The following is an 11,291-nucleotide window of genomic DNA, read 5'->3' on the forward strand; positions in this document are numbered from 1 at the left end:
TGCATGGTCTCAGCTCGGGGATGGGGAGGGGACCCAGGCGTCCAAGCACCGCCCACTTTTTGGGGATCTGGTTCACCACCCCCCAACGCCGCCGCCCTCCCAGACGCCGAGCGGGATCCGGGAGCCGCTGGTGACATTGTAAGTGTCACCGCCGCTGGGATGCTGTAACCTGCGCCCCGAAATCGGGGACGCCCCTGCAGCGCCGCTGCCACCATTGCCACCCTGAAAAATTGGTCCCAGGCTTCTGTCACCGACACCAGGACGTTGTCACCTGCTGTCACCAGGTACCTGTCACCCCCTGGGACCCTGCTGGGCTACCACCACGGATGTCCCCTTGTCTCCCCCTCCCTCTCCTTCCCTGCTGGCGTCCCATGTGTCCCTCTGTCCCATCCATGTCACCCCATCTCCCTCTGTCCCTCCTGGGGTGCCCCCATGTCCCCTCATTCCTTCTGGTGTCCCCTCCCATGTTCCCCTGTCCCTTTTTCGGGTCCCCCCCTCACATCCCCTCCACAGCCCCCCGTGTCTGCTGGGGTCCCCTGTTTCTCCCCAATGTCCCCGTGCCACCCCCAGTGATGTCTCTGTCTCCCCCCAGGTCCCTGCCCATGGCCGAGGGGTGTTCACGCGCCATCCCACCTTGTCCCCTCCCCAGGGAGGTGACAGCCACCCCTGGGGATGTCACCACGGACCCCGAACCTGCATGGGGACAGGTTGGAGGCATCCCCGAGGGAGAGAGTGGCGGCAGTGTCCCTGCAGACACTGTCACCGTCACCCCCTGGGCCAGTGACATCACCATCACCGTCACAGCAGCCCCAGCGGACGAGGACACCAGGGACTTTGGGGATGAAGACATTGGGGACAGTGACGTCTCAGTCACAAGTGACGCGAGGCACGGGGATGTCCCAGTCCTGTGTGAGGAGAACACTGGGGACAGGGTTGTCACAATCCCAAAGGACGTTGGGGACAGGGATGTCCCAGTCCCTGAGAACAAGGGTGTCGGTGACAAGGATGTCACAGCTCTAAGGGACATCGGGGACAAGGATGTTGTGGCCCTAAGGGACATCGGAGACTGGAGTGGTCCAGCCCTTCTGGACAAGGACACTGGGGACAAGGATGTCAGAGCTGTAAGGGACGTTTGGGACAGCAATGTCCCAGTGCCTGGGGACAAGGATGTCACCACCCTGAGGGACGCTGGGGACAGAGATGTCCCAGCACCGGGGGACAAGGATGTCACCACCCCAAGGGACACTGGGGACAGAGATGTCCCAGCACCTGAGGACAAGGATGTCACCACCCTGAGGGACGCTGGGGACAGAGGTGTCCCAGCACCTGAGGACAAGGATGTCACCACCCTGAGGGACGTTTGGGACAGGGTCATCTCAGCTCCTGGGGACAAGGACACTGGGGACAAGGATGTCACCACCCTAAGGGATGTTAGGGACAGGGATGTCCCAACCCATCTAGTCAAGGATTTTGAGAACAGGGATGTCCCAGTTCCTAGCGACAAGAACATTGGGGACAGAGGTGTCACCACCCTAAGGGACACTGGGGACAGGGATGTCCAGACTCTAAGGGACAAGGACGCTGGGGACATGCAGGTTTCCATCCTTAGGGATGCAGGGGATGAGGATGTTGGGGACATGCAGGTCACTGTCCTTAGGGATGTTGGGGACAAGGATGTCCTAGCTTCAGAGGACAATGGGGATGGTGCTGTCCCCATCCCAGGGGACATCTGGGTCAAGGATTTGGGGGACGTGCAGGTCTCAACCCTGAGGGATGTTGGGAACATCAAGGACAGGGATGCCACCACCCCCAGAGATGTTGGGGACAAGGACATCGGGGAGAGGGATGTCCCAGCCCCTGGAGACACTGGGGATGAGGACATTGGGGGTGTCCCAGCTGTAAGGGACGCTGGGGACATCCCGGCCTCTGAGGATGAGAACAGTGAGGACAGGGATGTCCCAGCTCCTGGGGACAAAGGTGTCACCACCCTAAAGGACGTTGGGGACAGGGATGTGCCAGGCCTGGGGGACACTGGGGACCTCCCAGTGTCTGGGGATGAGGACGAGGACAGCGAGGATGGCGATGTCACTGTCCCAGGGGATGTTGGGGATGTTGGGGACGAGGACAGAGACATCGCAGCCCTGGGGGCTGGTGACACTGGGGACACCTGCGCCACCAGCGGCATCACCATCACAGTGACGGCCCCGCCCGTGGAGGACGAGGACGATGAGGACATCCAGGGTGATGACGTCACCCCTGATGTCACCGCGGCCCTGCCTGGGGAACGCGTCCCTTGTGACGTCGTGGAGAGCGGCAACGTCGCTGCAGGGGGGTGTGTCCCCTCCACTCTCCCTGGGGATGTCCCTGCTGGTGATGTCATCAGTGATGACATCGTTTTCTCTCTCCCCGGTGATGTCACGACTGAGGACGATGACACTTCCTCAATGCCTGGGGATGACATCATTGTTGACCTCGTCAGCAGAGACGACACCATTTCCTTCCTCCCGGAGGAAGACCTCACTGCTGGTGATGTCATCACCAAAGCTGACATCATTTCCTCCCTTCCTGTGGATGAACTCGCTGGTGACATAATCCCTGGGAATGAACTCACTGGTGACGTCATTGCCGCAGCCATCTTTCCTGGGGAAGTGGTCACCAGGTGTGATGTCACTTCCTCCCTCCCTGAGGATGAGCTTGCGGGTGATGTTGTGCCTAGAAGCGACCTCACTGATGACATCGTCACCGGGGATGACATCCCTTCCTCCTTCCCTAGGGCTATCGGCACCGATGATGTCGTTGCCAGCCACGACCTTATTCCCTCCCTTCCTGGGGCTGACCTTGCTGTTGACATCATCCCTGGAGGTGACCTCACCAATGACATCATCACAGGGGAACACATCGTGTTTTCTGTACCAGGGGACACCCCCGCCGATGACATCATTGCCATAGCTGATGTCAGTTCCTCCCTGCCAGGAGACGTGGCTGGCCAAGAAGTCAAACCTGCTGCTGACCTCACTGGTGACATCATCTGTGCAGACAATGCTGACACGTCCCCTTGGGATGACTTCGGTGATGATGTCGTACCTGAGGATGACATCGCTTCCTTAATCCCCAGGGGTGTTGCCAGGCATGACATCACTCCTAAGGGTGATGTCAGAGATGATGTCATGCAGGGATCTGACCTTGGGGACATCGTTGGGGGCGATGTCACTTCCTCCCTCTCTGGCCATGATGTCAGCCCTGAGGATGGTGACTTCACGGGTGACATCACCCCTGGGGAGGAGCAACCCCCCACCACTCTTAAAGAATTCATCCACCGGAGCCATGATGTCACCGATGACATCACCACCGACGTGCCCAGACAGGGGGTCGGCAGCCAAGGCGACGTCCCAGGTAAGGAGGGGGTAGGCGGGGCCTGGGATGGGTGCAGGGCCTGATGCTGACCCCGCCGCTCTCTCCTTCCCCCCCCCACCCCCCAGATGCCCCCCAGTCCCAGACGCCCACCCCAGGCTGCCCCCTTGTCTTCCTCGCCCTCGTCTGCCTCCTCCTCGCCCTCCTCCTCCTCGCCGGGGTCTTTGCGGTACAGCCAGAGCTCTGGGGTGGCGAGGAGGGGGGTCGTGGGAAGGGGGTCCCCAACACCCCAGTCCCCTGTGGGGGGGCTCATGGGTGGGGGGGTCACAAACACCTGAGTCCTTTGGGGGGTTTCCTGGGTGGGGGGGTCACGGGTGGGGGGTCCCAGAGGCCTGGGGTCATGGGTGGGGGGGTCCCGGATGCTGGGTCCCCTGGAGGAGTCACGGGGGGGTGGTCCCCGACACCTCAGTCCCCTGGAGGGGGGGTCATGGGTGGGAGACTCCCAACACCCAAGTCCTTTGGGGGGTCATGGTGGGGGGGGGGGTCCTGGATTGGGGGAGTCAGGGGTGGGGGGTCCCAGACACCTCGGTCCCTGGGGGGGTCATGGAGAGGGGTCCCAGAGGCCTGGGGTCACGGATGGGGGTCCCGGACACTTGGGTCCCCTGGTGGGGGTCGCGGGGGGGGTCCCAGGTGCCTGGGTCCGCTCTGACCCCCCCCCCCGATTCCCCCCCCAGGCTGTCCACTATGTCAAAGTCTTCGTCATCAGCTCGGCCACCTTCTCAGTGCCCGTGGCCGAATCCTTCCCCTGAACCCACCACGGGGACAAGATGGTGGCCGGGGGGGTGTCACCCTCATCACCCATGTCACCCCCCCACCCTAGCACCAATAAACACCCCCCCCCCCCCAAGTTTGGCTGCGTGGGTCCCTTGGTAGCAGGGTTGGGGAACGTCACGGCTGATGGCCACCAGCGAGCCCAGGCTTGTCGCCGGCTTGGGGACAACGGGTCCAGACAATGAGCCATTGTCCCCGAGGTGCCACCGGCGGGCGGGGGGGGGTGGCGGTCGAGGCTCGGCTGTGCTGGGGATGTGGGGATGCGGGGGGGACACTGGGGAGGGTTTGGGGACATCAGGAGATTGGGGACATGGGGGAGCCTGGGGACATCAGGGAGGGGTTGGGGACAGTAGGATGCTGGAGATATTGGGGAGTGTGGGGAAACGGGGGACATCCGGGAGGGTTTGGGGACACCAGCACATTGGGGAGCTTGGGGACACTGGGGACATGGTGGAGATTTTGGGGACTTCAAGGCACTGGGGACACTGAGGACATCATGGTGGGCTTGGGGACATCAGAACACTGGGGACACTGGGGACATTGGGGAGGGTTTGGGGACACTGGGGACATTGGGGAGGGTTTGAGGACACTAGGAAAACTGAGAACACCGGGGAGGTTTGGGGGAGCTTGGGGACACTGGAGGGGAACTAGGAGAACTGGGGACACTGAGGAGGTTGGGGACACTGGGGGTGCAGGAACCGGCCATTGTCACCCAGCCTGGGGAGGGCGTGGGGTCAGCTGTGTCCCGTGTCCCCACCCTGGGGCACAGCCGCCTCCCACATCCCCACCCAGGGGACGTCCCTGTCCCCATGTCTATAAGTGGGGGACACCGAGGGGAGCCGGGCAGCGCCATGGGGGTGATGGGGACGCTCACAGTGGCCCTGGGGACGCTGCTGCTGCTGGGGGGTGAGGGGACGCGTGGGGACGCGGGGGGATGGGGGGACACGGGGACACAGGGATGGGGGGGTGATGTGGGGGGAGAGTGGGGGACAGAGGGCCACAAGGGGACATGAGGCCACCAGGGTGGGGGGAATGCGGGGTCTGTGGGGCCAGGGGACCCCCCCGTCCCCATCCCTGCCCGTGTCACCTCCCCGCAGGACCCGCCGAGCCCGTCCCCGTCCCCCAGCAGCCTTGGGGACAAGCCCTGACCTCCCTGCACCAGTTCCTCCACCTCCTCACCGGTGGCCCTGTGGGGACAGTGATGTCCCCAGGGCCACCCCCAGAGATGGGGATGCTGGAGTCACCGCCCCCCGGCTTGGAGATGCCACCCCAAGGGCCCGAGCGACGTCCCCACAGAGCGGGGACGCGTCCCCGATCTCCAGCCCAACGTCCCCAAGCGCCAGGGACGTGGCTGCGAGGTCTGGGGCCGTGGGGCCGAGGACGTGACAGACGTCCCCAAGGAGCGGGGATGCGTCCTCAAGAACCGGGGAGGTGGCCTCAAGGACTGGGGACATGTCCCCAAGAGCTGGGCACACGTCCCCACGAAGCACGGACGCGTCCCCAGGGACAGGGAATGTCACCCCAGGGGCCGGGGACACGTCCCCAGGGACATCCCCTGCCCCAGGGGTGGCCGAGGACCTCAGCTGAGAGCGAGACAGCGTCACCAGGCTCCGACCTTGGGGACGACAGGGACAGCGACAGCCACGGTACGGGAACACGGGGGTTGTGAGGGACTTGGGGACGTGGGGACCTGGTGTCCAGCCCCGTCCTCACTTTGTCCCCCTCACCAGGTTGGGGACGCTCGGCAGAACCGCAGGAGATGCCATAGCACCGGGGAGCGTCCCGGCCCCATGCCACCATGTCCCCGTCCTGTCCCCGCATCCCCGTCCTGTCCCCGCACCCCCGTCCTGTCCTGTCCCCGCACCCCCGTCCTGTCCCCGCATCCCCGTCCTGTCCCCGCACCCCCGTCCTGTCCTGTCCCCGCACCCCCGTCCTGTCCCCGCATCCCCATCCTGTCCCCGCACCCCTGTCCTGTCCCTGCACCCCTGTCCTGTCCCTGCACCCCCGTCCTGTCCCCGCACCCCCGTCCTGTCCCCGCATCCCCATCCTGTCCCCGCACCCCCGTCCTGTCCCCGCACCCCTGTCCTGTCCCCGCACCCCCGTCCTGTCCTGTCCCCGCATCCCCGTCCTGTCCCTGCATCCTCATCCTGTCCCCGCACCCCCGTCCTGTCCCCGCATCCCCGTCCTGTCCCCGCACCCCCGTCCTGTCCCCGCATCCCCGTCCTGTCCTGTCCCCGCATCCCCGTCCTGTCCCCGCACCCCCGTCCTGTCCCTGCATCCTCATCCTGTCCCCGCATCCCCGTCCTGTCCCCGCACCCCTGTCCTGTCCCCGCACCCCTGTCCTGTCCCCGCATCCCCGTCCTGTCCCTGCATCCCCGTCCTGTCCCCGCACCGCCGTCCTGTCCTGTCCCCGCATCCCCGTCCTGTCCCCGCATCCCCGTCCTGTCCCCGCACCCCCGTCCTGTCCCCGCATCCCCATCCTGTCCCCGCACCCCCGTCCTGTCCCCGCACCCCTGTCCTGTCCCCGCATCCCCGTCCTGTCCCCGCACCCCCATCCTGTCCCCGCACCCCCATCCTGTCCCCGCACCCCCGTCCTGTCCCTGCATCCCCATCCTGTCCCCGCACCCCCGTCCTGTCCCCGCACCCCTGTCCTGTCCCCGCATCCCTGTCCTGTCCCCGCACCCCCGTCCTGTCCCCGCACCCCCGTCCTGTCCCTGCATCCCCGTCCTGTCCCCGCATCCCCGTCCTGTCCCCGCACCCCTGTCCTGTCCCCGCACCCCCGTCCTGTCCCCGCACCCCTGTCCTGTCCCCGCACCCCCGTCCTGTCCCTGCATCTCCGTCCCGTCCCCGTCCCGTGTCCCCATTAAAGATGGAAGCAGCATCGTCCACGTCCTCATCCCTCAAGTCCCCTGCGTGTCCCCACCCCATGTCACAAGTGTGCCCGGTCTCAGCCCCACCCCTTGGCAGCACCGAGAGTGGGGCCGGACGGGTCTTTAATTGGGGACGTCCGTGGGGTCTGTGGGGCCGTGGCTCCTCCTGGGGACATCAGTGGCATCACAGGGGGGTTGACACTGCCGGTGGCTCTTCTCCAGGACATCGTGGGGCCAGGGTGTGGGGCCAGTGACCCCCCGGCTCGGGTCAGCGGCTGCCCCCCGTCCCCGACGTCTCCATGTGGCCTGGTGGTGGCTTGTCCCCGTCCTTGTCCCCGTCCCCGCCCCACTCGGGCAGCGGTGGCCAGGGGGCCACAGGGATGGTGGGCAGCCGTGGGTCTGGCTCGTCAGGCCGCGGGGGGCTCTGGGGGTCCGGTGGGGGCTGGGGGGCGGTGGGGGGCGCTGTGGATCGGCGTTCGGCCATGCTGTGGGGGGGAGATAGGGGTGGGGGGGGGGGCTCGGGGGGACCCAGGGGTCTGGGGCCAGTCCCTGCCCCCCCCTCCCCCCAGTGCCCCCCCGATGTGGAGAGCCAGGGGTCTGGGACCAGTCCCTGCCCCCCCTCATCCCCAGTGCCCCCCCGATGTGGAGAGCCAGGCTTCCAGGACATCTCTGCCCCCCAGCTTCACCCAGAGCCCCCCAGATGTGGGGACCCCGGTGTCCAGAGCCCCACACAGTGGGCCCCCCACAGTGCCCCCCAGATACGGGGACTCAGGGCCATCCCCTGCCCCCCAAACTTCACCCAGTGCCCCCTGCTGCCCCCCAGATGTGGGGAGCCAGGTATCTGGAGCCCACCCCACGCCACAATGCCCCCCAGTGCCCCCCCAGTGTCCCCCAGACACGAAGACACAGGGGTCCGGTGGGGGGCCCCTACCTGGCGTGGGTGGCAGCCGTCTGCAGCCGGGAGCACTGGGAGCACTGGGAGCACTAGGAGCACTGGGAGGGGCCCCCCCCGGCTCTTATGGGGCACCCACAGGCGGGGTGGGGCGGCCGCCCGCGTCCCTCCCGTGGGGTTCAGCGGGGCCCAGGCGGGGGCCCCAACCGGCCGACCCGGAAGGGCAGGGCGGGGGGACGACGTGACGGCAGCTGCATGACTCAGGGGGACACGGGCCCCACAGCCGCACCCCATAGCCCGCCCCCACGGGACCCCAGAGCCCCTCTACCACCGATCTGGGGGGCTGCACCGTTTATTGAGTGGGGGGCAGGGAGGAGGAGACATAGCGGATGGGGGGTTCAGACGCTTGGGTCCCTCATCCCAGTGGATCACAAGGACCTAGGTGTCCGGGACCCCTAAGATTCCCCCCCCAAAAAAAGGGCCCCAAGCGTCGGGGACCCCATTTCAAGCCTCCCCATGGGGGTCCGGGCTGGGGGGCTGCTCTGCGGGGGGGGCCAAGGAGGGGAGCAGGAGGTTCCGCAGCTCAGGGATGAGCTCCAAAAGGGTCTGGGGGTCCAGGGGGCTGTGGTGGCCGTGGAGGGGGGGCCGGAGAGCCCGGGCCAGGCTCTGGAGAGCGCCCATCACCAGGCCTTCAGCCTCCTCCTCTTCCCTGTTCTCGTCGTCCTCTTCCTCGGCCACTGCGGGCAGGGGGCCAGTGGGGGGGACAATGTCGGGGGTGGTAGCGGTGGGGGGGACAATGTCGGGGATGGTAGTGGGGGGGGGGACAACGTCAGGGGTGGGAGCAGTGGGGGGACAGGGACAGTTGGGGGCACGGGGACAGTTGGGGGGACGGGGACAGTTGGGGGGACGGGGACAGTGGGGGGGACAGGCAGGCTGCGGGCAGTGGCACCTGAGGAGACAAGGGGTCAGTGATGGGGATGGGGGACCCCCAACCCCCCCGTAGCAAAGGAGGGACCCCCCCCCAGATTCCCCCACAGCAAAGGGGGAACCTCCAAATCCTCCCATAGCGACAAGGGGACCCAGGCATCTGGGACCCCCAACCCCCCCGTAGCACAGAAGGGACTCCCAAATCCCCCCATAGTGAAAGGGGGATCCTCAAATCCCCCCATAAGGACAAGGGGACCCCCAACCCCCCCATAGGGAACAGGGGACCCCCAAATCCCCCAATAAAGACAAGGGGACCCAGGTGTCCAGGACCCCAACCCCCTAAATCTGGAGGGGCCCAGGCGCCTACCGAGTGGGTGGGGGCTGAGCAGGGCCAGCAGGCCGAACAGGACCCCCAGGGTCCCGGGGGTGCCCATGGGTGCTGGTCAGGCGGGACTGGGAGCACTGGGAGTGCTGGTTGGGGTTTTTTTTAAGGTCGGGCGGGGGTGGCGGTTCCTCCCGCCTGTGATTTTTTGACCCAACCCGGGCGGGGCCGCCCACGGCGGGCGGGGACCCAGGCACCCGCGGGCTGGAACCGGCCCTGAGACCCCTCATGGGGCCATACTGGTCCATGTGGGGCCATACTGGTGCTTATGGGGCCCTACTGATCTCGGTAGGGGTCATACTGGTCCCTTTGGGGCCATACTGGTCTCCTTAGGGCTCATGCTGGTCTCTACAGGGCTCGCACTGGTTGGTGTCACCCCCCCCATGTCCCCATCCCCAGTGTCCCCATCCTTCTGGGAGTCCCCACCCCCTCCCAGACATCCCCGTCCCTGAGCGTGGGCATGGACCTGTCCCACCTGCTCGACCGGTGCCGGGACACGGGTGGGTGTGGGGACACACATGGTGTGAGACAGTGGGACACGTGACGGACACGCACGGTCATGGGGACACATGTGGGAGACCCGTGTGGGCATGGAGCTGTGTGTGGCACACGGGTGGGCCTGGAGGACACATGTGGGCATGGGGACACGTGTGGGAGATGCTGGGACACGGGTGGGCCTGGGGGACACGTGTGGGCATGGAAACATGTGTGGGAGATGTTGGGACACGTGTGGGAGATGTTGGGACACATGTGGGCATGGGGACACGTGTGGGAGATGCTGGGACACGTGTGGGAGATGTTGGGACACATGTGGGCACAGGGACAAGTGTGGGAGACCTGTGACGGCACGGGGACACGTGCGGGAGACGGCAGGACACGCGTGGTCGTGGGGAACACGTGTGGGACACGCGTGAGAGCAGGGCCGAGGCAGGCGCCGTGGTCCAAGGTGTTTATTGGGCCAGACGGCCCCTATTTGTCGCACTCCCTGCAGCCGGGCTGGGACCCGCTGGCCCCCGCCCCCAGTTCCCGGCCGGATCCCATGTCCGAGCCGTAGGTCCTGGATCCGGAGCCGTGGGCGGATCCCACCGGGATGTAACCCCCGGCGCGGGCGGCGTCCCCCAGCTTTGGTAGGAAGGGGATGCCGGGATTCTTGTACGCGGGGCGCCGGGGGCCCCCGTAGGATCCTGATCCGCTCCCGTATGATCCTGGTCTGCCTCCGTAGGGTCCCGACCCCCCGTAGGATCCTGGTCCGCCCCCCTGGGATCCCGACCCCCCGTAGGATCCCGATCCGCCCCCCTGGGATCCTGACCCCCCGTAGGATCCCGATCCACTCCCGTATGATCCTGACTCCCCATACGATCCCGGTCTGCCTCCATAGGATCCTGACCCCCCATAGGATCCTGATGAGCCCCCATAGGATCCTGATCCGCCCCCCTGGGATCCTGACCCCCCATAGGATCCTGATCCGCCCCCCTGGGATCCTGACCCCCCATAGGATCCCGATCCGCCCCCCTGGGAACCCGACCCCCCGTAAGATCCCGGTCTGCCTCCATAGGGTCCCGACCCCCCGTAGGATCCTGACCCACCCCCCTGGGATCCTGACCCCCCGTAGGATCCCGATGAGCCCCCATAGAATCCCGATTTGCCCCCCTGGGATCCCGAATCACCCCCGTAGGATCCCGAATCACCCCCGTAGGACACAGGGAGCCCGTAGGAGCCCGAGCTGTCTCCATAGGAACCTGATCCCCCATAGAATCCGGATCCACTGCCCCCCTGGGATCCCGGTCTGCCGGATCCCAAGCTGGATCCTCCATACGATCCCCCGTAGGATCCTGAGCTGCCTCCATAAGATCCAGATCCGCTGCTTCCTTCGGATCCGGACCCGTAGGATCCTGAACCAAATCCTCCTTGAGATGAGCCGGGTCTGCCCGATCCGGATCCGCTTCCCCCTTGGGATCCAGGTCTGCCCGATCCGGATCCGCTTCCCCCTTGGGATCCAGGTCTGCCCGATCCAGATCCACTTCCTCCTTGGGATCCA

The 11,291-nt window shown here is 66.2% G+C and overlaps 2 protein-coding genes and 2 long non-coding RNA genes across 4 annotated transcripts; 2 read left to right on the plus strand and 2 right to left on the minus strand.

Annotated features, from left to right (window-relative positions):
• The first annotated feature begins 3 nt into the window (after positions 1–3).
• On the plus strand, positions 4–3,437 carry LOC147596919 (uncharacterized). Its single transcript, XM_086769220.1, has 3 exons — positions 4–164; positions 593–2,659; positions 2,774–3,437. The coding sequence occupies exons 1-3, from the start codon at positions 4–6 to the stop codon at positions 3,435–3,437; spliced, it is 2,892 nt and encodes a 963-aa protein (XP_086625346.1).
• Positions 3,438–4,909: 1,472 nt separating this feature from the next.
• Positions 4,910–6,060, plus strand: LOC147596920 (uncharacterized). Its single transcript, XR_015261303.1, has 3 exons — positions 4,910–5,088; positions 5,280–5,828; positions 5,913–6,060. It is a non-coding gene; the product is annotated as an uncharacterized LOC147596920 (long non-coding RNA).
• Positions 6,061–7,157: 1,097 nt separating this feature from the next.
• On the minus strand, positions 7,158–8,145 carry LOC147596921 (uncharacterized). Its single transcript, XR_015261304.1, has 2 exons — positions 7,984–8,145; positions 7,158–7,537 (listed from the first exon to the last, which is right to left on the minus strand). It is a non-coding gene; the product is annotated as an uncharacterized LOC147596921 (long non-coding RNA).
• A 2,071-nt stretch (positions 8,146–10,216) lies between these two features.
• On the minus strand, positions 10,217–11,284 carry LOC147596922 (uncharacterized; the record flags this gene model as incomplete). Its single annotated transcript, XM_086769223.1, has 1 exon — positions 10,217–11,284. A coding segment is annotated over one exon (1,062 nt), but the record flags the coding sequence as incomplete, so codon positions are not given.
• Positions 11,285–11,291: the final 7 nt, after the last annotated feature.

The sequence above is a fragment of the Chlamydotis macqueenii genome, chromosome 32, assembly GCF_036417535.1.
Source record: "Chlamydotis macqueenii isolate bChlMac1 chromosome 32, bChlMac1.mat, whole genome shotgun sequence".
Taxonomy (NCBI): domain Eukaryota; kingdom Metazoa; phylum Chordata; class Aves; order Otidiformes; family Otididae; genus Chlamydotis; species Chlamydotis macqueenii.